This window comes from Cygnus olor, chromosome 20, assembly GCF_009769625.2.
Source record: "Cygnus olor isolate bCygOlo1 chromosome 20, bCygOlo1.pri.v2, whole genome shotgun sequence".
In the NCBI taxonomy this organism is placed as follows: domain Eukaryota; kingdom Metazoa; phylum Chordata; class Aves; order Anseriformes; family Anatidae; genus Cygnus; species Cygnus olor.
This window is the reverse complement of record NC_049188.1, coordinates 4,190,947-4,217,286: the sequence shown is the minus strand read 5'-3', so window position 1 is coordinate 4,217,286 and position 26,340 is coordinate 4,190,947. Positions and strand designations below refer to the sequence as shown.

The 26,340-nt window shown below is 43.2% G+C and overlaps 1 protein-coding gene across 2 annotated transcripts in view; it reads left to right on the top strand.

Moving 5' to 3' along the window:
• The first annotated feature begins 7,028 nt into the window (after positions 1–7,028).
• The window catches only part of RABEP1 (rabaptin, RAB GTPase binding effector protein 1), a 52,561-nt gene continuing 33,249 nt past the window's right edge, over positions 7,029–26,340 (top strand). The window contains exons 1-2 of one of the 2 annotated variants that reach the window (XM_040532971.1): positions 7,029–7,250; positions 25,820–25,948. In XM_040532971.1, coding sequence (XP_040388905.1) covers positions 7,217–7,250; positions 25,820–25,948 — 163 coding nt within the window. In that variant the 5' untranslated portion in view covers positions 7,029–7,216. Of the gene's footprint in view, positions 7,251–8,673; positions 8,722–25,819; positions 25,949–26,340 lie in introns of those variants that run through there. The other variant, XM_040532972.1, reaches the window with a different exon arrangement.

Sequence of the window (26,340 nt, the reverse complement as noted above, 5' to 3'; positions counted from 1 at the left end):
GTGCTCTTTGCACTTTCATGCCAGCAAAAGCACTTTCAAAGTAAGTGAACGCCCTCTTCTCATGAGAATTGTAAAAATTCCCCAGGGTCAGATACAGTTATACATCTAAGCCTCTAAATCCTGTGGGAAGAGCATGTTTTGACTACATAAAATGTAGCTCAAGCTGCCGTGGAAGAAGCTCAGTTAGGTAAGGACAAATGCCAAATAAAATGTCACTGCCTATTACACACAAATCCACCAAGTAGCGGTTTTCACATTCCTCCTCAAATATTTTATTTGCTAATTGGTTCCTTATCAATGTTCCCCATAGCAACAAGAGAAATCTAAGTGGCACAAAGTGGGCTGAATGACATTATGTCTGCATGTAAATGTAACTTGGATTTTGCATGGAGGAGATGATCTGAAGGAGGTTAACAACATAATGTGAAACCTCCTGTGGTCTCAGAGGAGAAGAGAGCTCCTTAATGCTGCATGAGTGGTGAGAGAGTAAGGCAGGAAAGCATATCCCAGTGGCAAACATTTTTGAAAGAATCAAGCGGAGTTTTTGTAGAAAATGAGTCCATTTGATCTCTTTAAGTGTTAAGAAATATTCATTTTACAACAGATGTTTGTCTTCAGCTATTTTCAAAGGTCAGAAGCTTTTTAATATTTTTAAATGTGTAATGAATAAGTAAAGGGAAGAAATATATTTCATGGAGAAAAAAAAACAACTATAGGGAGATAGGAGATATAAGTTTTATTTTTTTCCCACTGTGCTGAACTTCTATGTATCCCTGAGCAAATCATGCTATCTCTCTGGGTCTTAGCTTCCCAACCTGTGAACTTGAGATAATTCCTTCTCTTCTGGCTGTACTAAAAGACTTTCTCCAGTGAAAGGTACCGTAAAAGTACAAAATATTTTGTGTCGGCATGTAAAGGACACAGCTCTGGAAAGGACACCCTACTAAAATGAAGAGACAAGTAGAGAAAACATTGTAACTCCAAGGAGAAATCAGGGAAAATAGGATATAAAAGGATTCATAATGGATGGCATTGATGAGAAACAGTTGGACTAGCTGGGTATGCCCATTCACCTCCATGTGTGATTTCAGTTTGTACTGACAAGTATTTAGGTAAGTCTATCTCTGGGAATACGGACACAGGCAGAGCCACAGAAAAGGCTCAGGAATCACTGAAAAGTCTCACTTGGAAGCAGGCCTCAAGCTAGACTTTTGGAGCATCCAGAAATCCTATCTGGACCAAACTGTTCAGAACAGTGGATTTATTCAGCTGAAGGATTTGCAGGGATTTGGTAATTCAGTGAAACCTTATCACATCTCTTCAGCTGCAAAGTCCACTGCTTCTACAAAGACTGCTCAGACTTCTTGGATAACATGTTCTAAATATCTCCAGTGACTGTTCTGAAAGAGACATAGTGAGAGTTAACAGTGGTTGGATTAATAAAACACTCCAAAGCAAGCACTGCTGTTGAAGTCTTAACACGGAAATCTTTTGGCCACACCATTTAATACAACACACATGGGACAATGAATTTTACGGTACTTGTAACATTCTCTCCTTCTCTTGGCAAGTGGGCAAGGCAATCATTAGAATTTATGGGATATCTGATCTGCTTGTGCCTTAGAGGGAGAAAATGGGATAAAAGGCCCAATCCTGATGATCTGACAAGACTCACTGATGTTAATGAACTGGTCTTCTCAAGATCAGGAAGTTGAATGAATGAGATGTTGACATGGTCTGTTGTTTTGAAAAACACTGCTACATGTGATACTTGCCACACTGCCATTTTAATGTTCCCAATTCCAACAGATCTATCTTAAACAGCCTCAAAAAGCAGAACCCGCTATTGTTATTTTAGCTTTTTAATGAAAAGTGTAATCCCTTAGAAAGGGAGACAAACAACAGAGTTCTCTCTGGGGTTCCATTACCCTTGTTGTCCCCGCTGCTGGATCATGTTGGGCTTTGCTGGGTGAGGTCCGATGAGCATGTGGTGACTGACATGGGCCTTGCTGGTGCCTTCTCTCTTTTGTTAGAAATTCCTGCTACAATAACAAGGCTGGCAAGAGGGACTACGAGTGTTCAGACTCCAACTACTGCAAAATGAGATACAACATCTCCACTTAAATCACTGATGAAGGCTCAGGATAAACATGGCTAAGCACAGTCCTGCTCTTCTCCCTCTGCTCCACTCCAACAGTTCTCTCTAACGCAAGGGCAGAGCAGGCTACATAACACCGGCAGTTTAAACCACTATGGGAAGGTTTGCCAGTATTGCCTGAACTCCTTTGCATCCTTCTCTGTGTGTCTGTAGACAGAGGCAGGTGATTGTGTTAATACAGATGTGAGTCTGAATGGTTTATGGCATATGTTTAGATTTTTCAGTGAAGCAGCATGTAAGCGCAAAGTGGTGTTGTTTTTGTGCCTCCCTGCAATGACAATTCTAATGAAGTATCGCTGAGCAAAGTTACCCAAAAGACTACGCTCTTAATGTGTCGTTTGTTACGCACACGTAATGAGTTTCTGGTTCCTTGGTTATTTTGCAATAAGAAAAATTGTTTAGTTTCACGGTGCATCACAGTATTCAGTGAGCTTGTCCCTTGGGAACCCAGAGAGCTTTCGAATCTTGATATAGACATCTTTCAAATGAGATCATTAATGTGCATATATCTAGATTTAGAGCCAGTGCAAGCACTTCAATTTTTGCCTGCCATATTTTCTTTTCTGGCTTCATTCGCTTCCCATATATTCAAAGAACTTTACCACATGGAATCCTTTAAACGATCGATGGGATAACATAATTTTTCAATTGCTCTTGAAAAGGTTTTTAACCACATAAACTATTCTAGGGTTTGCTAAGAAGTTACCATTGCAAATAATGTAATTGTTCCAGACTAAATTCCTTGCATTGCAGAATAGCTTTTGAAGCAAAAAGCATGACTGGTTTGGGATTTTTAACCAACCTCTTTATGGTAATACTTAGATGAATGTAAATTTTCTCCAAAAGCTTTGCATTAAAGAGAAAGAACCAAAGCCTACAAACACTCATGTCTGCAGGACTAATACCTAATGCTAATGACCCATCAATCTCAACACGAGGGAAATAAATGTTTAAACATTAGGAAACTCAGAGCACTTTTTTCTTTAAGCTTTTTTATTTGCTTAAATAAAAAAGTAAGAAAACAACAACAACAACAACAAAAAAACAGTTGACAAATTCTGGCAAACCTAGAAACATTTAAAGTACAAGCAATAACTTCTGGTTTCCCTCTTCTCTTTTCCTAGAAGGCCAAGTCTGTTACTTGCCTGTTGAATGAACCCAAGGCTTGCTGCTGGGAACGACTGAGTGCTTCCTCAGAGATGTGTGCAGCTTCTGTTCTCTCAGGCTTCACCTGCAATAAGAACACTTTTTTTTTCTGGTCATATATTTACTTTCCCCATCCAAACCATATCAGGTCTTTATTGTTGCATTAATCTAAAGACAATGTCTTTTTGCGGTTTGTCCAGTGAAGGAGACTGTTACCAAAATCTTCACTGTGTAACACCTACTGGTTGAGTCACCTGGGATACAAGCTGTTGCTCCAAAGTTAGTTCTCCTAGTTGCTCAGGCAGACAGTCCTCACTTTTGCAATTTTCTTCCACTGTGGAATGGCTGTGGAGTCTAGCTTGGCAAGCAGCTTCCCAAATCTACCTTGTTACTCAGCTTTCTTGGATGAATTGAATTAAACAGTGGGTGGTTTATGAGATGAACTACATTGGGGAGCAGGGCCTGTAATTCGCTGCATACTCCTACCATGCAGGGCACAATGGAATTGGACTAATTTGTGGCCAGCAGGCCAGCACAGCAATATAAATGGGAAACAGCACACTTTGCTGGAACTTTTTGATCTCCATTTTGATTCTGTTCTACAAGCCAGCTTCTCATTTGCCACACATCAGCCCCTTTCCACTGAATCCACACCAGATGTAGACTTGGCCTTGCAAGTCAAGAACTTCAGTTTATCTTTCTAAAGTCTGTGCTTTTTGTAGAATCGGCTTAGTTACGGTACAAAACAATGGTATCTTGTACCATTTGAAAGCAAAGGAATTAGCTCTGTATTTTATTAGCTTCACTTCCCAGTAAAATAAAGCTGCTGTGATCATATTCCTTATTGGTCGGATCACAGTCCCAGTCCCCTGAACGTCCACATGAAGGGACTTGCTGTGACTTCTTCCTAAGCTGTGTACTTTGCTTCAAGTGGACGTAAAACATATGTAATTGGGTCTTGTCCTGACACGGAGTTGGGACATAGCCGGGGTAACTCAATCAGACCTAGGATTTGGGGCTAGTTACACAGATAAAGGCAGCAATCATTACATTCTTCAAAGCATAATGAAAATACATGCTTCAGTTAAGATTAAAGTGCTGCAATGTAAGAAAAAGGGAAAAAGCAAAGCCACAAAAAGAGAAAGATCTTTTTACATGCTCAAAAAGTAGGAAAAGTTTTAATTTTGAACTTAAGTGTTCAAAAGGACTGAAGTCAGTCAACCACAAGACACAGATCTATCAGGAAAACAGATTTAATTAGCTCTTCTGCTTTTTATTTATTTATTAGGGGAAAAAAAAAAAAAAAAAAGAAAAAGAAAAAAAATGCTGCTTCTCTCCTGGATGTGTTATGTAAATGGCTTCACTACGCCCTACCCAACCAAATAACCACAGTCCCCTTCAGTTTACTCTGGGTCTCCAGACAACCATGGACTGTACACACTTGCTGCCTGTCACTGGATGTTACTGTTTAAACAAAAGCTGCGAACTTATCTTTTGCAGTAAGCCTGCAAGATTAAATTTCAGGCAGAGTGCAAGGTGACAGCTCCTCCTGCAGCTTGCTCTAATGAGCACACACCTTTCTGTCTGCTGCTTGTGGTACTGACGCTGACAACGCCTGTGCTAGACTTTTAGGCCAAATACATTTGATAAAAGTGCATGTAATTCTAGGAGCTTAATTATCGCTGGAGAAAATTATTCTGATGAATGAACAAGTCTCTGCCCACCTGCAGCTCTCTGGAACTAACTCATGTGTCATTGATTCATTAACACTGCACTTGTCTAACATTTACAGCACGGAGATTGGGATTTGGGCCTTTTGGTCTCTGCTGGATCTGCCACTGCAACAGGCCTGTTTCCATGACTGCAAACTGCTGTTAAACTTCGCCTTGTGCTTTTCAGGTTTAGCTGAGTCATGTTGGAAAATCCTTTGAGGCCAAGACTATAAGGACTACAAGTGATTAGCACTAAATAGTACATTTTGGGAGGCACAAAGGAAGTTACCCAATTGTCCCAGGTTTCAAGACATTGTGAATAGATACTCCATAAACCTTTGGATCTGTCAAGTCCAATTGCCATCCAGAAAAAGGAGGAACGATTAAGTAAGTACTATACCGATAAAGCTAGTACACTGGAGAACAGGAAGGGAAAAAAAAAAAGTATGAGCTCCTGTAGGAGTTGTCTGTTCTTCTTCAAAATTCTGTATAAAACCCATTTAATATGTAAGCTCAGGAGTTTTGATGCAGATTTTGAAATGTTTTGATTCCAATAGTCAATATTTTGGTGGTAGAAGTGATGGAATGGATATGGCATTTATCCTTTCATAAGTGTTTGTAGGTAGACAGTTATCAAGCTTGATATTATCTTACTCTCTTTGCAGCAGGGAGTGATGTTTAAGAGTGTGATCCTTGACCAATTGACACGAGCGGGAGTTTTGCCTGGACAAGAACAAGATCAAAGTAGCTGTTAATATGGGTGGTTGTGGGTACTTACTGTAACACACACAAGGATAGAGTTCCCAAACCTCAGTTCCCACAGTTAGGACTAGATTTTCAAAATGATTTATTGTGTTGAATGCTTATAATATCCAGCTACTTCTAAAAGAGCATAAGCAGGAGCCAAGAAATTTTTGAAATGGAGCTCAAGTGATAGAAACTCAGTCCTTTGAGCATTTTGTCACTAAGCCAGCAATTTTGTGACCATTTGTCAATTCCAAGTTTTCCAATGAAAAGAAAAGCCTCACATCTCACACTGAAAACATGGATTAAGTAAGTCTTTACTTCGGGACCACTTTTTACAACAGCAAAGACTGAGAAGATTTAATTCAACTTGGGCAAAATGAGCAACTTAATCAAAATTGGCAAAAAGTAAAGGAATATTTTTAGACTCCTTCTCCATTTCATGTTTGCATTTAAGTGAACAAAAATGTAATATGAAATGCAGAATCCTGTCTTGCCATACCAAATAGTTTGATAGCAAGGCCTAAAGAAATGTGGCTAAAAGTAAGGGGTAGAAATGAAGCCCTGTGAGCCCCAGCTTAAAAATGACTGATTTTTTTATGTGCAATCTGTAAGACAACCAGAAAGATCTTGCTCTTGACAGGATTTGTTATAATACTACCCGTTCCAATGTTTTTTTTTTTTTTTTTTTTTTTTTTTCCTGTGGGTTTATATGCCCCTGAAGGATGTGTATGTCTTTCTGTATTGAAAAAGACTGGGTTTGAGACATATTTTCCCAGTTAGGTGGAAGGATCCACACTCTCCTCTGTCAACACAGACCAAGGCCTGACTTTCAGTGGGCAGGAGCTCCCGTGACTGGACTCCTGACTCCATCTATCCAGACCACGCCTGCATCCCTCGCCGCATTAAACACCAAGAGTATTTCGTTGGTGTCACACCAACCCCACGAATAATAAAAGCTAACTATATTTTTATAGGAGCGGACCCAGGGGTGTTCCCCGGCCTGGGCAGCCCCGGAGCCCTGCTCTGGGGGGAACCCGGGGCCAGCAGAACCCGGGCGGGGGCCTCCAGCCGGGCCGGGCCCGGCCCTGCCCGCCCTGCCGGCCGTGAGGTGACAAAGCACCGCGGCATGGGGCCGGGCGGCAGCCGGCCGGGGGGAGGCCGCCCTGCCCCGGCCCTGACGGCCCCGGTGGCGGCGGCAGCCGGTCCCGTGGTGGCACCGTGGGCGCCTGCGCGGCGCTCCACCTCCTCCTCCACCTCCTCCTCCTCCTCCTCCTCCTCCTCCTCCTCCTCCCGCCGGCGGCGGCCGCTGTCAGGATGAGGCGGAGGAGGCGGAGGCCCAGGCCGGCAGCTCCCGTCTCTCGCCGGGGCCCCCTGGCGTAGCGGTTCCCGCTCCGACGCCGCGGCTGGAGGCGGAGGAGGCCGCGGCGGCGCCGCCCGCCCGCCCGCCGGAGCCATGGCCCAGCCGGGCCCGAGCCCCCCGACGGACGGTAAAGGGGGACGCGGCCTCGCTGCGCCGGGCCGGGCCGGGCCGCCGCGGCCTGCCCAGCCCCGGGCTCGCCTGCGGAGCTCTGCCGGCCTGGGTGGCGGCGGCAGCGGCGGGGAGGTGCCGGCGGCCCGGAGCGGGGGCGTACAGCGCGGGGAGCCCCGCACCCAGGGGAGAGGCGGCTGGGGGAGGCCCTGCGGGGACGGAGGGGGTCCGGCGGGGGGCTGGTAGCCTGTGGTGGGGCGGGGACGGATCCCGAACGTGGTGGGGCCGGGGGAGGCCCGGCGGGGGAGCCCCGGAGGGCTGGGGGGGGAGGTCTGCAGGTCCGCGGGGTTCTGCGGGCCAGGGCTTGTGGTGCACAGGGTTCTGTCGGGTAGGGCTTGAGGTGCTTGGGGTGCTGCCGGGCGGGGCTGACCCGGTGCTTTGGCCACAGCAGGTGCGCCGGGGTTGTCCTGGCCCTGTGCGTGCAGCCAAAAGGCGCCCCAGAAGGCTGAGGTCAGGATCCTGGCGGGGACAGTTAGCTCCTGTGCTGGAGGAGACAAAGGAAATGACAGCTCGCCTCTCGGGAGGAGCCCTCTCTACCTGTGTAGGAGCAAGATAAGCTGTCCTGAAGGTTTTTGTCATCAGAAGGTTACTTGTTTTGGGAGGGATTACAGGCAAGGAAATATTATTTTTTTCCCCATGGGAAAAAAAAGGTTACAGAACTGCGTACGTATCAGAAGAGCTGTAATCAGTGCTTGGTTTGGGAGATGGGATTGAAGGGACAATCCCATCTGGGCATCCCAGAGTTGTATGGGATGTGTGGGAGAAGGGCAGGAGAGCAAGAAATTGAAGTTGAAGCTGGTCATGCTGTAGGAGGGCTGGGGGGAGATGTGCAGAACCTTGAAGGATAGGTGCTTACCTGGCCATGGCGCTATGCCAGAGCTCTCTTTTTTTCTTCTTTTTATTTAGAGAGCAGATGAGTTTCCCTGGGAAAGTACTCTGTTAGAAAAGGGCGATGATGTATTCTTAATTATGCATATCTAGGGAATTGTGTGAGCTTTTTTTTTTTGGTGCCGTTACACAAGAAAGTGCTAATCTATGGGGATTTCAGTCTACCTTGTCAAAGTGTTAATGATGGAGGTGCTTGGATTTTTTTTATTTTTATTTTATTTTTCTCCATTAAGGTCAATGATTGCATGTTCGTCCTTTGAGAGCACTAGGGGGAAGGTGAATTTACTTGCTTTCGTGGTTGTAAGGTTGTTCTTGGTATGGGTTATTCATGTGCTTTCTGGCAAATAACCATTGTTTATTGTTCTTTAGCCTTTTCTTGTGATGCTTTCTGGCAAATAACCATTGTTTATTGTTCTTTAGCCTTTTCTTGTGAGAGCTGCAGAACAGCTTGCAACAATTTTTCTTCTTGGCTCTTGCAGAGAATCTGGCTGCAGGTGTGCAGTGGAACTGAGCAAATGTTTGCTGCTTCTTGACCAGGAAAGGTAGTTGTATGTTAGTTGTGTATTAGAAGTTACAAGTTGGATAGAATTTTGTTCTTGCTGTTGTTGTTTAAAAAGACACAAAGGTGCGAGTAAAACGTAGTAATTTGATAGGTTGATGAAGTCTGTCTTGTAAGAGATATGGGTTGCTGTCTTTCTCATGTCTTTTAGCTGTGGAAAGATGAGGATGCTGTAAATAAGACCCATGGTTGAGAGGGAAGTGGCTGGAAGTTGGATGGATTCTGAAAGTTGTTGCTGTGTCCTCGCATTGAAGAATTGAGAGCTTCTAAAATGGCTCCTCTCCCCCATCCTCCTTTGGCAGTGATAGGCCCAGTTTTTGATTTTGTTCTTTTCGTCCACTTTGATCACTATACTACTGTTCTCAAGGCTGATGGGCTTTTTTTTATGTAACTTGCAAAAAGTGTGCCTTGAAACTTCTCCGTTGTGTTTTAATATGGGGAAAAAATAGAAGTGATTTATTCAGTGTTTTTGGCTGTCTGCACTGAATTCATAGCTTAAAGGAGCGGTGTAATTTCTGTTTTAAGATTACATGTGACAAAATAGCACTGGATTAGTATGGCGCTTCAAGAAAAAGTTACAGCTTTTGTATAATTACTTACATTGATTGTAAATACTGTGTGCATTCTTTACCTGTGCAAGATGCATTGGCTCCAATTTTTTTTGTTGAAAGCAAGTATAAAAGACTCTAGTTAAAAAAAAATAATAATGAAACAACGTGAGAGGAATATTATATAGAATATATAGTCAATTCTAAAGCCCATACTGAAATGAAAATGGTACCAAAAGAGAGGTAGAATAACACAAAGAAAGAGGAGAAGAATGGATATTGGGTCCTACCCTGTTTTTGTACTTTGGCTTAGTATAGAAGTTAATAACCCTCTAATTCTTTTGTATGGGGTAATAGAGTTTCCATATGATAACAATCGCAAAAGGCTAAGTGCAGAGTCCTCTGGCTGCTCATGTGGCTTTGTGCACTGTGCTGTTAACTCTTAGCTGATTGTGTCAATCTGTGGTGCAAGTAGGTGTGCGCTCATTGATCCTGGTCAAGGTGGCTTTTTGTGGATTTTTTTATTAACACGTGTCATCTAGATGGTATGACTGGAACAGTAATGCCTGATTTGTAAAAAAAAAAAAAAAAAAAAAAAAAATTCATATTTTCAAAGGTGGGCAGCTTCCTTGGGCTTAATTCAGATCTGGATGCTTGCCATCTCTGAAAATAAGGTTACCAAATAAAATGTTGTGACATAGTTTTTCCCTGTCAGATTGTTTGGGGTTTAATATCGCTCCTTCTTATATCTGGAAAATGCTTCAATGAGGGAGCTGCTACTACAAAAAGTACTAATTCTTCAAGACTTAATTTGCATATCCTTGTTGTTGTTATTATTTGCAAATTATTGAATTCTTCTTACTGCACTAGTGAACTTAAACCGTTGGTACACTCAGCCTGGTAAATAGTAACCGCTGATATTCTGTGATAAAGGAAACTGTTAGTGGCATGGTCTACTGAACGCTATAAGAAAAAATCACCAGCCAGGTGATCAGAGTCACTTTTTCTTACTCCTGTGCTCAGGCCAGTAAAAATGCTGTCTCTTTTTTGTGGTCAGAGTCAGATGGCAGTTGTCAGCGCAGAGAAGGGCTCAGCTGTATGCAGGAGGCTGGAGGACATTGCCATGTTGGTTTTAGCACCACTGGCAGCACCGTGGGCTGTGCTGCTGCCCCGTGCCAGTAACGTGGGATCCTCCCGACAGGAGCAGAGATCTTGCTGTCAGTGTACTTTTCACTTGTCTCAGAGGTTGGCCGCTGCTAGTGGAGGGGTCTGGAACGTCACATAGAAAATGAACTAATAAAAACTTAAGCCTTAGCCACTAATATGTTTCTAGTTATCTTCCTTATACATATCACTTTTAAAATGAAGTTGAAGTATCTAAATATGCTATTACTCATCTCAAAAGCTAGGTGTGGCTGGTAAGGGACTGGTTTTGAGCACTGCAGTTTAGCTCTGTGTTGTTGATGTAACTGTCAAAAGTTAAACTTTTCTCTTGGGTACTAACTGCAGAATTGCCGGTACTTTCCAAGAGCCCCAAAATTCCTTCCCTTACTTTCATTTTGCTTGCTTTTAATTTAGCATGCTATTTAATAGTTATTAAACAAATATGTTCAATTTAAAAACAATCAACACAAATGAACACATCTCTTTTTTCAGTTGTACGGTTTTCTGTGTTTATTCAGTGGACCCGTCTGGAATTTGGCTTCGGAAGTGAGGCAGACACCTCGAACATACACCTCTTAGAATTTCTGAGGAAGTTTTGATCAGCTCAGCAGGTCGGTTTGCTCTGGAGTGGAAATATGCACATTTGGGGTGTCTGCTTTCCGTATGAAGCCAAGTCCCAAATCTCTCTCTTAATTTTGAGAAATGCTGTGACCCTGTTTGTTAAAATTAGCTGTTGACTTGCCTGAAGGCAGAGTGAATATACTTTACGACACGGACTGTCTGTCTCTCTCTTGCATTTTAAACGCTGGAAAATATAAATTCTCTGCCTGGTTTTATTGCTTCTTGGCCAGTTCACCATCATCATCGACAAGATGGCCTTCCTAAATGTTTTCTTTCCTTTCTGGCCTGCTGCCTCAAGATGCTTAGCTGCTTTCCCATAGCCCTCTGTGGGTGGAGCGGATTCCCACTGCGGAACTAGTTTGTGTGCGCTCCCTTGAAAGTGATTGAGGAAGGAATTTTGTTTTAAAACTTTTAAGAAGCTAAAACAAACAACGTCTCCCAGCGTGGGAGTGGACCAAATCCCATCGGCTTCATAACGGGTGATGGTTGAATGGCAGGCTTCCTGGGTTTTCACTCCAGGCGCTTTATTAAAAAATTCTTGTAAGATGTGAAGTTTTCTGTATTATATATATCTATATTATTCTGTTTAAATAAAAGTTTGTATTTAAAACAAAAAGCATGAGGTTATGGCTTTACTCTGACTGAAGTCTTCCAAGGTAAGCACTGATAGCACTGGTGAGCAGCACTTACTAAGCAGACTTCCAAGCAGTACCTGACAACAAGGCTGGGATGGGAAAAGAAAACAAGACAACGACTAGCTGTAAATGCCATTCTGTGTGTGTTTAAGAGTAACATCTTTCATTCCAAAGGTCTAGTGCTTCTGAGTGGTTCGTAGTCGTTACTTGCAGAATTGTTTCCAGTACCTGCGCTAGTGGAGTCTGAGTTACTGGTACTAGTCTCTGCAAGTTACTCTATAAATAGGGTAAGCGTTGTGTAATTTTAGTCATGGTATAGTCAGTTTAACATGATGATGAATTATCTCTGGAAAAATGTAAATCATTTGACATCTTTATATAAATTGGCATAGGAGGAACACGTGGGGAGTGTACCCTTAGGTAGGATTTCTGTATTTTTCAGAAAATACAGGGTTGCTTTTTAGTACTTCGCTGAAATATACCTGGTGCTTGAGAAAAATGCCGGGTTGTTGTGTCTCTTTATTAATGGTGCGTATCGTACCTTCAGAATGCAGAACTGCAGCACATCCGTTAATATAATGATGTCTTTCATTTGCATAGTAGCTTGTAAGTACAAAATGAAGATGGATGGCCTGACTGATCTATTTTCTTTCTAACCCAGTGGCATTTCAGCCTGTGGCCTTCAGACCCCTGTCACTCAGGTGCTACTTCTGTGCTGCCTTCCACAGACCCCTTAAAAAATAACTCTGTGAGAAGGGTTTAAGTCTGTTTTTTTTTGTTTTTGTTTTTTTAATAAAGGAGGCCAGGGGGGTTCTAGGGGAAAAAAAAAAAAAAGGACTGAAAAAACGCTGATTTCACCTGTCAGAACAGAGGAAATCTCCCTAGGTATCCTTAACACCAGAAGGGCCACTTGATGTCTGTCTCTGTAATTGCTTTCTTCTTATCTTACAGTGTGCCCAAGTCAGTTATTGAGAAAACCTCGCAAATTGCTGTGTTTTGTTTTGTTCCTGTTTTCCTTTTTTCCTACTCATGTCTGCTTCTTTTGGCCACGACTTCTGTTGGCAGCCAGCTGCCTTGCGGTGCCTCTTTTCTCCCTCCTGTCCTCATCCCGTGCTCATCTTCTCTGGTCAAACCCTTCCACATACAACAAAGCGTAAAATGAAAGCTTTCAAGTCACCCTTCACATCTGTTTCCGTCTCCCCTGGTAATTTCTGTTTCCACACAGCTAAGTGACTGGTTAATTCCTCTGAAACGTCGCCTTGCGTGACCTTTGGATGCTTCCCCTCCAAGGCCAAGCAGCTGTTCGACTGTCCTGGACAACTGCTGCTGCTCAGCTCATCCTCCGGTTTCCTCAGGGCTCCTTCCCAACCACCAACACCTCCTCTTCCTTAAACGCTGCTCTCCCTCTCGCAGGCCTTTTGCTGCCTCCCGTCTGTGGACGTCCCCTGTTTCTTGTTTCAGCTGCTCCAGCCTTTGCTTGCTCCGCTCTCTGGTTGGGACGTCCTCAGTATCCTTCCTCCATGCCTCCATTCTTCTGCTGGAGAAAATTGTAGCAGTGCACTAACTTCATGAAAAGTTTCTTCTCTTTTCTTTTCCAGACAGCACTGCTTGCCAGCTATGCTGATTCTTAGCTTGTTTGCTGTTCTGTTGTTGTGGACTTTTTTGTTAGTTTATTTTTAAGATCTCGTCTGCTTTTATTAAAAAGAGACGGTCTTTTCTTGCTTTCCTCTTGGTACAGAGCAGGTACTCACCTGTTTTTCAACCCCCCTGCCTTATGCATCTCATGCAGATGCAGTGTTTTCTCCGAACCAGCTGTAGTGTTTGGCAGGTGTTGGACCTCAGCTGCTCACCTATTTATCATGAGTTTGGCTGACATCTGATTCTTTAATACCTTGGTTTCTTTATTTGTAAACCAAAGCGGTTATATGCGTCACGGATTGCAGAAATTAATTGCTGGAGGTTGACTGCTGATCTCCTTTGGAAAGGTAGAGAAACACAAGAGCCCCAAACCTCACCTGCCAGAGCAGTTCTGAAGACATGGCTTGGGTAGGGAGCAGGGCAGGCAGCCCGCTGTGCGACTCCCCACGTCGTGCTGCAGGCTGCTAGAGCCCTGTGTTGCCTTGTGTCCCCACCATAACTGGAAAATAGACCTTAAGATCTTAAAACAAACAAACAAAAAATCTACCAAGCCTGATTTAATAAAGAGGAGAGGCTCGTTGTGCCATGGTGCTTCACACCGAGGGAAGAAATTTAAATTTAGGTGGAAATTTTTTTTGTATTTGTTTCTCTTTATGTTTTGTGGTTTCTGAAAATAACCTTTCTAGTAAAACTGTTATTTCATTTGTGCTCCTTAGAAGCTATACATGGCAAAGAAAATCAGGATCAATAATTGAAAGAGAACAAAATCATGTCTATGGGATGCTCCTGAGGGCATGGCTTGTGGGTGAGAGGAAGCGATTAACTGAGGATCAGACCAACCCAGCTTTGTTGATTGAGCAGTGTTGCCACGGCTTTTAAGAAAGTATCCCGAATAGACTGCGTGATTTGTATTGCTGCTGTTGTTGATGCATGTTTTTAAATTATAGCCAGTTGCAACAAGGCTTGAAATGCTATTTAAATGGCAACAAAAGAGAAAAATATGCAAAATTGTAAAGAAAAAAGATCGCTCTTTCACCTTAAATTTTTGTCTGAGTGCTTCCATGCAGAACTGTTTACCCACTGCACCCATGCCTTGGTAGGGTAACTTTGTGTTTGCAGGCGTGGTTACCATTACAATATTCCTCAGCAAGAGATCTTTATGCCCTATGTTAACTGCTGCTACAGCAGTGCTCTATGAAATGATTAGGTTGGCAGCGTGGTTGGTTGCGTTAAAGAAAAAAAAAACACAGAACTGAGTAACTTGCAAACAGTAACTTGTCTACGAGCACAGAATGTAGAGATATTCCTTACATCTGTATTTTCAGTGTCACTGGCTTAATCTATAAAGGAAGAGGCACAGATGAGTGCTAGAAGTTAGTGCTTGAGCAGCTGATTTTCTTAACCATCCCTATAAATGTCAGTGTCTGGTACCCCTTCAGAAAATTGTATTTCCTAAGGCCTACTGAAGATGTTCTAGACTCCCATTGACTACAGATGCAAGAGTTGGAACATCCATCTTACATTAGCGGTGGGCTGTGCCAAGATCCCTGATGTAACTGAGCTGTGGTGTTACTTGCTTTATTTTGGTGAAATATGAAACACAAGTTTGGCTCTGTTTTCTCAAAGCATCTCACAAACTGACATCTTTATGTCCCGTGCTACATCTTTTACATTTTCTTTTAGGGATGATAAATTGGTTTCACGTAATAACTTTCTTAATTGTCAGCTCACAATGCCTGTTTACATTTTTTCTTTGTGTGTATCTAGAGATGTGTGCTAAATTAATGGGAAAGCAATTAGCCAAACTCCAGATTCTGTGCTTGACTGACGCCTCTAACTGTGAACATTATAGCTGTCTGCCTGGTCTGCACAGCTTCTGCTTGACTTCTAGATGAAACTGGGGGTGAAGATGCTAAATCTCTAAATAGTATAGAAAACCCTGGTGGATTTGCTGGAGGCACAGAGGCTAACGTTTCCCTGATGATACACCAGGAGGGGTTGTGATGGCACATTATAGGGTCCAGTCTAACTGCAGTTCTGTACTTGTGTACTTGCTTTCAAAAAAAAGTAAATGTGAGCCTAACCTGACTCTGGCATAGAGCTGTTTTCCCATGCATTTTTACCTCCAGCTCTCGTTTTTGTACCAGTCTAAATGTGCTTACACCGTAGACACACGCTCAGTTGGGTTTGTTCAAACTGTGTGTATACGAGCACGGATGGGAAACGCGAGCTTTGGAATTGGTGTTCTGGCACAGGTTGCATTGCAGCTGCCCCTGGATGGCCTGAATGGAAATCAGGATTTGAAGCAGGCCATTTATCACTTACAAATGACAGCCATAAAGTCTTGTAAAGAAAGAAAAAAGGGAAAAACCCAACCCAGCCCTACACTGAGCTCAGTCACCAGAAGGGAGCGCAGGGCAGAAGGAAAGCCAGGCTCCCACAGTCATGTTCCCCCCTCACCCTTGTGCCTGCTCGGCATGTGGCACCCAGCGCTGGGCCACTTCAGCTCAGCCACCCGGTGGAGACCTGCTCGCTGCTGGATTAATGAGTTTAATTGATTTAGTGAGTATTAGAGCTGGCACAAAGGAAGGGGTGGAGACCTCACGGTGGTGGCGATATGGATGTGCTGTGCAGACTCCTTTTCACGGTTTGAACCAGCCTACGGCCTCGCTGCCGTGTTTGTGGCAGTTCTGGTATATGCTCAGCCACGTGACGAGTGTGGGCAGGCTCCTGATGGGCTGAAAATAGGTGGTTTGACACCTCTCCATCCCCAGCTTTTTGCTGTATCACTTCGCTGCTCCCATCACTGCACAGCCTCACGGGTCCTTGTACCATGGTGGGGCTAACTCAGGGCGACGTGGGGGCCCGGGTTCCCCAAAAGGGTGAACACCAGTGCTTGAGTTTACTTCAAATGATCATAACAACTGTAGGCTTAGTTAAGCCTTCATGTTGTTTTGCTTATACCCCAGGCATATATATATATATATTTTAAATGTTGCAGTGTAAATGAAAAGTTCATGCTGGAAGAGGAATTTCTTCCTCTTTAACTGCTCAGAAATGCATTTAATGACAAGTGGTAGCAAAAAGTAGAAATATATAGACTGATGGCAGTGCTTCCTGTCAAGAAATAGATTATGGAGACTTGGGGGAGTAGTAGGCTGTTGTTCTCAGGGAAACTATTAAATTGCTGCAGAAACCTTACTCCGAACGATAGGGACTGTATCCTGTTCCTTATCAAATAAAGATGTTAATCATCTTTTATTAGTTGTCATACTGTACTTATCACCACGGTGTCTCCATAAATACATCTGGCAGCTGCATTTTCCAGGCCATTTATCAAGATTTATATCCTGGAAGTGGTTACTCTGAGGCACCATGTGTTCATGCCTGCAACGGGCTCTTCTCAGAGCTAACACTTCTGAAATGACTCTGCCTCGAGATCGGGTCCTAGCCTGGTCCTGTCCTCAGTTCATTCTCTGGCTACCCGTTTGGGCCACCAAATGTAGGAAGGGACAGGGAACCGCAGAGGGAATGACGTGACATTAACCCCTCTTACGGTGCTTGTTCGCATTCATGACTCTTGGGTCCCGTGTGAGTTACTGCTATCTCAGAAGCTTTTCTGGTACCTGTGACAATACGTGGGTGCTGTCTGGTAGCTGCAGGGGTGGGATGAGTTTGCGTGCTGTTACTGACCGTGTCGGTTTTGAAATTGTGCAGGGAGAGGCAGACTTGCTTTCAGTGGTCGTCTCCTCGTACCTGTAGTAATGGTAAACTAGAGAAGCTTTTTGTTTTTCTCTGTATCATTGTCTTTTCCTGTTGGTTTGCCTGTGTGTTTCTCTCCAATTGGATATTTCAACTTTATCTTCCTTGGAGTTTCTCAGTCAGGTATATCATCGTTACTTTGTTCCTTCTGCACAGAAACAGGGTGGCAGGGCATTGGCGATGGTACATAGCCTGAAGGCTTTCAAAGGCACACTGCACTTAATCAGCCCTACGGCAAATGGCAGGACAGCGGACAGCGTGAGGTCTTGCATTAGTGGTATCCAGGGGAATTTGGAAGTAATAGGAATGGGTATGTTTTATACGTTCATTTACTTCATCGCAGAGAACAATGCAGTGGGGTTGTTTTGTTTCTCTGGGAGCTGAGTCACACTTTATTCACTTTTTTTTTTCCCAAAAGAGGACAGCCATTAATAAATCTGTGAGCGATGTGACAAACATGTTAGAAGGAGTCAAAGGGATTTTTTCTCCTCCCACTGCAGATGAGTCAGCAATTACAGTATTGTGAAAGAAAATCAGCACCGAGTTTGTTGTCTGGGCATGGTAAACGTTTACATCTTAAAAACCATTTATACTAGCGGTGTTCTGAGTGCTGGCTTGTGTAAGTGGTCTCCTGCATAGTGGAGTGAGTGTCAGAAGCTTTCCCTAAATGCCCATCCATCTGAAATGAGAATGTTTGGTCAGAACAGCAGATTTCTGGTGGTTTACTAAAACAGATATCAACCACTGTTTCAATTCTGTCTTCCTTGCAAGGTAAGATCCTCTGAAAACCTCTCTGTCAGGTGTAATTGCCACGTGAAGTAATCTTATCCTGTTCTGAACTTTGTGGCTGTTTTGTACACGTGATGGTTAGATCTGGGAGCGTGGACAGGCTTGGCAGAAGCCTTCCTGCACAAACACGAAGGCTCATTCATATTTTCGATATTACTTTGGTCAAGAAGAATGGAGCTGCCTGGCTGTTTATTGGGACTTTAAAATACTACTGGAGGGGAGTAGCTGGTGCTGCTGGAGGGTTTTGTTTATGGGCTGAAGGAGCCTCCACTGTGTCTGCTTGAAACACCTTTCTGCTGCCTGCCTAGCTTACCACTTAGCGAGGTAGGACAGACTGATGAAATAAAAGGAGTGGCAAAGCGCACGTGAACGCTGACATGTTTGACAGATGCATTGTTTAAGCGTAGGTACTGTACTAAATGCTTGAAAAGCTTTGCCAAGGGATCAGGTTGGACTGTGACTGCAGGGTATGTAGATCTAGACTAGCTTTAAGCTGATAGTGGTGTAATCGTAGCAGCAATGACACTCGGCACAAGCTGTGAATCCTTTTAGAGAAACCTGACCAATACTTGGATGCTTAACCTTTGCTGAGTTTTGTGCTGTCATCACCATGCTCTCTTGTTTGCTCAAGCAGTGACTAGCCTGAGTAAATGCACACAGCCTGTAGAGTAAATAGACCCTCCATAAACCCAAGAAGTCATTGAGTTTTATTTCTGCCGAGACTTTTTTTTTTAAATGAGCCTCTTATAAAGAGCGGTTATAAAAGTGAAAAATTGTTAGTGTTAAAGCAAGGGAGAATAAGATAGAAGCAGAGAGAGATCAAGGAACATGGTGATGATTGAAATGAGACTAGTAACTCAGTTCCCTCCTTTTTTTTTTGGTCTCTATAGGTGAATTCAGTGTCTCTGTTCACTAAACTGTAACTTGCTTGCTGTTGACTTACAGGGAACTCAAACTCATTGTGTTTCTGAGCAGATTCGCTGATGGTGGCGGTAGGATGACCACGTGCAGCCAAAATACTTTCTCTGGGTTACCATCCATCGTGATGTCTAGCTGACTTTTCCTACACTGTGATTGATCCACTGCTGCCCTATTTAAATTAGCACTTAACTGATGGGGCAGAGAGGGTGGTGATACTCTTGAAAAAATGCTGATAGTGTTTTCCAGAAGCTTTGAGGGGATCATACTCCTCACTTCCCAAAGCATCAATGGCAGGAATTAATTAGAGGAAAAACTAAGGACAACAAAACCCCACGTTCATTGGGTTGAAACTTGCGTGGAGAAGGTCAAGTGTGTGCACAAAACTGCAAAAGGCTGGTTAAAGGGTAAAGGAAAAGGATCTGCTACTGTGGTGAGGGGTGCAGGAAAAACCAGGCTACTGATGGAGGTAGGGGACTGCCCTTGGGAGGTGAAGGTGCTTTTGGCAAATGTAAGATAAATTACTGGGGAAAAGAGTCCAAGCCCACTTCTATGCATACAAACCATGTAAATAGCTGCATTCCCGTGATACCTGATGCGAGTGACCGCTGTTCCATTGCATTCTAATTTAAATAATGTTTAGCTAAGCATAAACTTAAAACTAGACTTAAATTACCTGGGGCCAGAATGACTAAATGTGTGGAAGAGGTGAGGAGCATTACTCACCACGTGAATCGGGCTTATCAAGATTGGGAGGAGGTAAGTTGTGATTCCCCTTCACCGAGGGTGAGGGGAATGTCAGGGGACGGAGGTTTGGACTCCAGAACAGCAGCTGCCTGGTTTTGTGTCTGAGAAGAAAGGCTGAGGGAGGCAGTAACAAAGCAAGGAAGTAGCTAATGTGTTGTGTGCCCCATAGGAAGGGGAGAAAAAGAGGGAAGTGGTAGTGGAGAAAAACAGAGAAGGAGAAACAATGTCTTTGCTTCTTTTTCCCCTTATAATTCTGCATGACGACATTCACTGTGTAAACACGCTTCCAGGATGATTTGGGTAAAAATGGTTGCGCATCAAAGAGAGAGGACAACAAGTTGCTGTACTAGCAAGTACTACATGACATTTTTGGTAATCAGTGGTTGACCTGAACCTGGAAACGCTTTCAGAGTTGTTTGCTGGCCGTGCGCTTGGGCGCTGTTGCAGAACGGCAGTGCCAGCTGTCACTGCACTCGGGGTGGCAGCGGTCCCAACCTCAGCTGGTGGGCGCAGGAGCGAGTTCCTTGGGGACACCTGCAGCATGCAAGCAGCTCACTTCAAACGCCGTGGAGATGGTCATTCAAACGGCTGCGTGGGTTTTTACAGTACCACATCAAACATTATTTAGTTGTTAATTAATCCTTGAATAGCTAGAAGTCACACAAAGGACCCTTGTTTTCTCTAGAAGAGACTCATTTTCATCTCACCTTCTCCATTTCTTTAGACTTTAATTATTTAAGTGTTGTGTTTCTTTGAGATCCTTACTGTAGCATGTCATACAGTGCTTAAAACAAGGAAAATAAAGAATAGGAATAGGCATTACTGAGACTACAAGTTACAGTGGAAAGTTAGATACTATTTTAATAGCATAATGCAAGCTGTTCTGCTTGATGTTATGTATTTATAATGTGGTTAGATGTTTAATGTGCAGTGCTCAGTTGAATGTTTTTGATACTGCAATTGTTGATTTACTGCAATAAAAAGTTGTTATAACTGATATGCTGCAGCAAGGCTCAATTCAGCATCTTAAATGATACGTGCATTTGACTCCACCACCAAGTTTTAATGAATGTAGCATTAAATTTGTACTGGATTCTTGCTTGCAAATGTTTAGTCAGTACAGAAGGAATTAGGGATGTCAAATAACCTTCAGCTGTACCATAAACTATAAGTTGTTGGGCAGATGTAACAAGGTCTCTGAAAGCCACAGTGCTCAAAAGAGGGAACTGCCTAAAAGTTACTTCTGCAGAATTGCTGGTAGTGATATTGGCAAGCAGCAGCACATCTCCCCTAGCACAGCTGCAGGATGGGCCTCTTTCCTTCTCTTTCTGGAGCCTGGCTGTCACCACTGCGTGCAGTGAAGTACTCGGGAAAGGAGATCTGTGACAATGCAAAGGGTTTTGTTGCCTCTGAAAATGAGTTCTCTGTCCTTAAATAAAACTAAAAAAGTGTATGCTGACCAATAAGCTTTAGACATTTGTCCAGAAGAGGTAAATAAAATGCTTGATGCTTACAAATGCAAGTTTGGGAAAGCAGATAATTCTTTTCTTCCTTCTACACCACTCCCCACCCCCTTTTATTTTCCCCTTCAGTTTGGTGTGCTGCTGCTCAAGTGCGTAAAGGAAAACTTTGCTCCTTGAAAAGAACACCACTTCAGTTTTATAAATCAGGAATTATTTCTGTTCAACTTGCTTACTAAAAAAAAACGTACTTTTGGGTGCCACTTACCAAACAACTGCATTCTTTGGATTATGTTTTGCAAGTCGTTTGTTTTAATCAAATCTTTAAAGAAAATAAAATTAAGAAAAGCTATTTGCAGTCAAAATACATGTACTGGTGGCAGACTTTTAGACTGCAAATTTATATAGCACTGTAAATGTGGCTCCAATATGACATCATGGTGGATAAAAATTAGGGCTATTAGGAAATAAGTATGAAGAAGAAGAAAATGCTTGAGACAGAGGTATGGAAAAAATAAAAAGATATGGCTGCCCAATCATAACAGGAAAAGGAAGAGGTGGAAAGTGACACGAGTGACTTATGTCTAGCAAATATTTTGGAGGCAAGTAGTTTGTTTCTGATCTGTTTTTCAGATTTCAGCTGTAGGACTGAACTCTTGATGTCATGTTTGACATTCTATATATCAAGTGGAAAGCTTTGTGGTATTAATTTTATAAATAGACCTAGTACTCAAAAATAAACTTAGCGATAATCGGCTTTGTCTGCCTTAATTCAGGAATGGCCACTACATGTTTGCATAACTGGAAACTGTCATAGATAAAATTTAATCCTTTTGGGAGCTGATCTGTGAAGCCGCGTTTAAGTAACTAGTCTCATACAAGACGTGCGTGCTTGTTCGTGTGTTTGCCTTAAGTTGAAATCTTGCAGTGTGTTGGTTTAAGAGAAAGTTTGATCTTTTTTTCACTGTAGTTTCTTGTTACGTATTCCAATAGTCTCACAGTCTTCCTGTAAATGGATGACTCCACTTGTAAGTGGATTTTGCTGCCCTTCTTTTGAGTTCTTCTGCCTGGTTAAGTCACGTAGTAGCAGGCAGTGTGTTTTATAATGTTAAGCAGGTAGATGGTGATCCCTGCTTCTGACATGACGTACCTATGCGACATCCATGTAGTTCATTAGAAACAAAGCTGATAATTCCCTTGGCGTGTCCGACTGCCATTAGTAGTCCCCAATACTCTGAAAAATGCCTTATTTGCAGCTAATGGTTGGCCAAAGTGACTACTTGTTTGCTTGCTTCATTTTCAGTTCAGACTATCAATTTTAGTTTAAACTCCTTCTCAGTGCTATTTCGGGAGTTACCAAGTGGGTCTTTAGGGTTTTGGTTTGCTTCTTAATAAGTTAAGGCCCAAACTGGGGAGTTAGGCCTCCCATATTGCCTCTCTTAGGGGATACAGTGTGCTCCCTGCCTCTTGGGGGCTGGCGTGTAATGGCGGCTCCTGTTGTAGAGCTGTTCGCTGTGTGCTTCATCGATGTCCTCAACCACTGATGGCTGCCACTGTGTGTGGGAGATGGGGGCACGGGCACAGTGACTCCAGCAAATTCATGAACACTGTCATTCAAAAATGAATGGGTTTTGGTGGTTTGGGGTTTTTGGTCATCTTTAACCAAATCAGCCTACGATGGCAAATAAAAACTTTTCTTTCTCAGCTCTTTTACAGAACTGAGGTGATTTGGGCCTAACTTCCGAGCAAGACTTCAGCTATAAATGACAGTGATCTAATTGAAAATCTCTGAATGTCCATTTCCTGCCAGTGACTTCAGTGCTTTTCCAGGCAGACTTTAATCCGTGTAATGTAGCCTGTGGTTACCTGCAGCTGGCAGTTTGAATTTGAGTTCGTTCTAGAAAGTGGAGCGTCTGTATTGCTGTCGTACAAATCATATCCACAGAAAAGGTGATCTTTTTGTGAAAATATGACCATTTACACTTAGTAGAGAAAAGGTAGTTGTCATGATGTCTTAAAAAAAAATATATCTGCTTTTCTTTTTACGCATTTCTGGAGGTTGACATATTATATGATTTATTGTCCTCAAGTGCGTGTGTCTTGTGTTAGTGAAATCACTGTGGATGATGCTGGTGCGGGGAAACTCCTCTTCTGTGCATGGAACACCAGGATCTGTCCTGAACATACCTCGTACGGGTGGTAAAAACACTTTGAGCCTAGTACGTGAACGAAAGCAATAATGCTAACACACAGTTGCGCTGATGTGTGGCCTGCAGTTCTCATGTGTCACCGTTTGCTGTTCCCAGTGCCTACAGCTGGCCTGGCAGCAGCCAGAGCGCTGTTGTGCTGGGTTATTCACTTTTTTCTTTTTACATGCAACTGGCAGGCTGGAGAGAAAGGCCACACTGTAAAAACAAAAACACTTGAAGTTTCATTTCCATTTCCTGCTTGGTGACTCTGCCACCCTTCTCTGCTTGGGCGGGAGGGTTTAGGAAGGCCGAACCTCTTGTTGGCCTCAGCTTAAAGTGTCTGCTCTTGTGGTGTCCTCTGCCCTCTGTCCTCAGCAGAAGCAAGTCTCCTCTTCAGAAGAAATGTAATTTGCTTGCTTTGCACAGCCAAAGTTTGCTTTCTGATGGGAGAAGTAGCACAGCCACTGTTGTGAGGTCTTCAAAATGGCGGTCATACGGTGAGCGATGCCTAGGTTCCTTTTTGCTTTCTTTTCAATTTGTGTGTATGGCTTTGGACACCTGCCCGGCCGTGGCACAATCCAGCCTCCCCTAGGCTTTAGAGCCTGTCATCGCATCCCTTCAAGAGCCAAAGCCGTGGCACCAGAACCACCACAAGTCCAGCTTGTCCATGCTCTGAGGCGGCGGCGTGGTGGCTGTGGGGGCTCCGCCAGGCGCCTCCAGCCCTGCCGTCTGGCTGCCTTGGCTTGCAGCATCGATCATCGATCTCTCTTGAGCCAGCAGGGAGTGGAAGCGTAGGCTTACCCTTCTGCAAGAGATCGAAGGCAGCTCTTTAGCCTTGGGAAGTGCTTTCGAGCCTGGGCCTGGCTCCACGTGTGCTGTTTCTACCCTGGTTTTGATCCAGCCACTTTCCGAGCTCCTGTGAGGCTTTCCTCTCAGTGAGCTGTCTTTGCTGCAGGCTTCTTTTGTGTTCTGGAGAGTACCCCTGTGCAGTTTGCCTTGCAGAATCCAAATAAGAGAGGGTGGCCGGGAAAGCTGATGTCTTGATATGTAAAGTTCAATTGAAAAAGCAAAACTAAAATTTCTTTGGTTCTGTAGCTACATATACCTTTTATCCAGCATGGAGTTGAACAGGTAACTTAAACACTGCATTTTATAATACCATAGGCCCTCATAAACAGCAATCAGTAAAACATACCCTTGCTTTTAAAAGATCCTTTTGTTCGTGTCTGCAGTTACTCTAAGTCATCTGGTACTAAAAATAAATATAACTCACACAGCCTCAATGGCGTTCACCAGCCAGCATTTTACCACTGTAAGCTGTAGATCTGCTGCCACTGCTTTGCGAGTCTAAACGTTTGCTGCTGCTGAAGTTGTGTGGCTGTCGTACTACGTTTTCCCTACTTGTTTTTAGTGGTAAGTGTTTTGGGTGGGCTATGTAAGCGCTTCTGATGGATCAATATTTTGTGTATCTAGTCTGTGCTTTGTAGGGACTATAACTGAAACAAAGTGATTCAGCCTTTTCTACCAGACGGAGTTGGAACATGTCCATAAAATGCTTTTGCAGAACAGATAGAGGATTGCTTAGAGGAACGTTGTTTGCTCAGTGCGTTGCAGCATGGAGATGGGTTTTGTTTGAGCTCATCTGCCTCTTCTTTCTATTTTGAATTTGAATTCTGAGGTGTGCAGTAGGAAACCTTCTGGCACCTAAAGCAGACCTGTACTTCTTGGGGTGTGAAGTAGTTAATATTGCACATGGTCAGTATTACAGGGATGGTGCTTGTGCTTCTCACTCTGTGGGATCTTTATAGTGTCATGCAGTGTAGTGATGATCATGTTGTAACAGTCTTTAGTGCCTTGTGGACTTCATACTACTCCTTTTGTTTGCCTTACCACCAGATCATCTGCTAATGTGATAAATACTGGAAAATACTGAGATGTATGTGCTCACTTCAGGATTTTTAATTGCTGGAAATGAGAAGAATTTGATCTGATGATCAGTTATTTCTCCATAGATTGCGGTCATCTGGCAGTTTGGCTGAATGTAGACTGAAAAACCTGTTAGTGGAAGTGCAGAACTGAAGGCAGGAGACATCAAGGCATCGTGTTTTAGCTTATGATTTTTCTTTGTCTGTAGTTGTTAGCTCAGCAGCTGTCGTTGAGTTGTCTTCAACCTCAGCCTTTGAGAACTTGGTGCTTCAATGCTCAGCCTTCACGTGCTGTTCCTATGCACGGTGGCTAAATTCCCAATGGTTTGGAAAGAAGCACCAATAGAGATCATTCTGGCACTGTTTTGGTTTTTTTTTTCCCAATTTCTTCCTTCGGTGTATTTACCGAAGTATGATTTTCTTTGGGGGAATTGTTTTCTATAGAATTCCCTGCCACATGGCCACCTAGCTGTGGAGATACCTACTGCAGTTTGATGCTGCAGTCTAAGAACTTATCTTCCCTCCATGCTTAAAGGACTCTCGCTAGTTGTTCTGATGTATTGTGGGGCAACAGTTGAAATAATTAATAAATATACTTTAAAAAGCAAAAGCCTCAAACCTCTAAGTTGCAGAATGGGATGCCTTAACTGTTAGTGACGTACCTTATCTTCTGTTTTATTTTTAGTTGCTCTTCTACAACGGGTAGCAGAATTGGAAAAGGTCAATGCAGAATTTCTGCGTACAAAGCAGCAACTTGAGCAAGAATTTAATCAAAAGAGAGCGAAATTTAAGGAGCTGTACTTGGCTAAGGAAGGTAAGTTCCCTGTTTCCTGGATTGTTTGAAAGTTTAATTAAACTTTAGCTGCACATAAACCCTATATGAAGAATAACCTTTGTAATACCAACTATTACTCCCCATTTGCACATGCACACCGCATACTTTTTTTTTTTCTCTGGTTAAGGATAATCCTAGTTAGGATTTAAGAGGGTTTTCTTCCAATACTGGGATAATTGGCTACATACCCATTACTAGATAACACATTGTTTTTGATTTGCCAAAAATGGAAAAGTGATAGTAGTCTTAAACAGTTATAGTAAGAAAATAAGAGATGAGCCGGGAGTAAAATTCAATAGGTGGCTATTTAGCTTACAAGAACAAATTTTTGGAATGAAATTAAAAATTTGGCTGCACAGACAGGAGTCTGC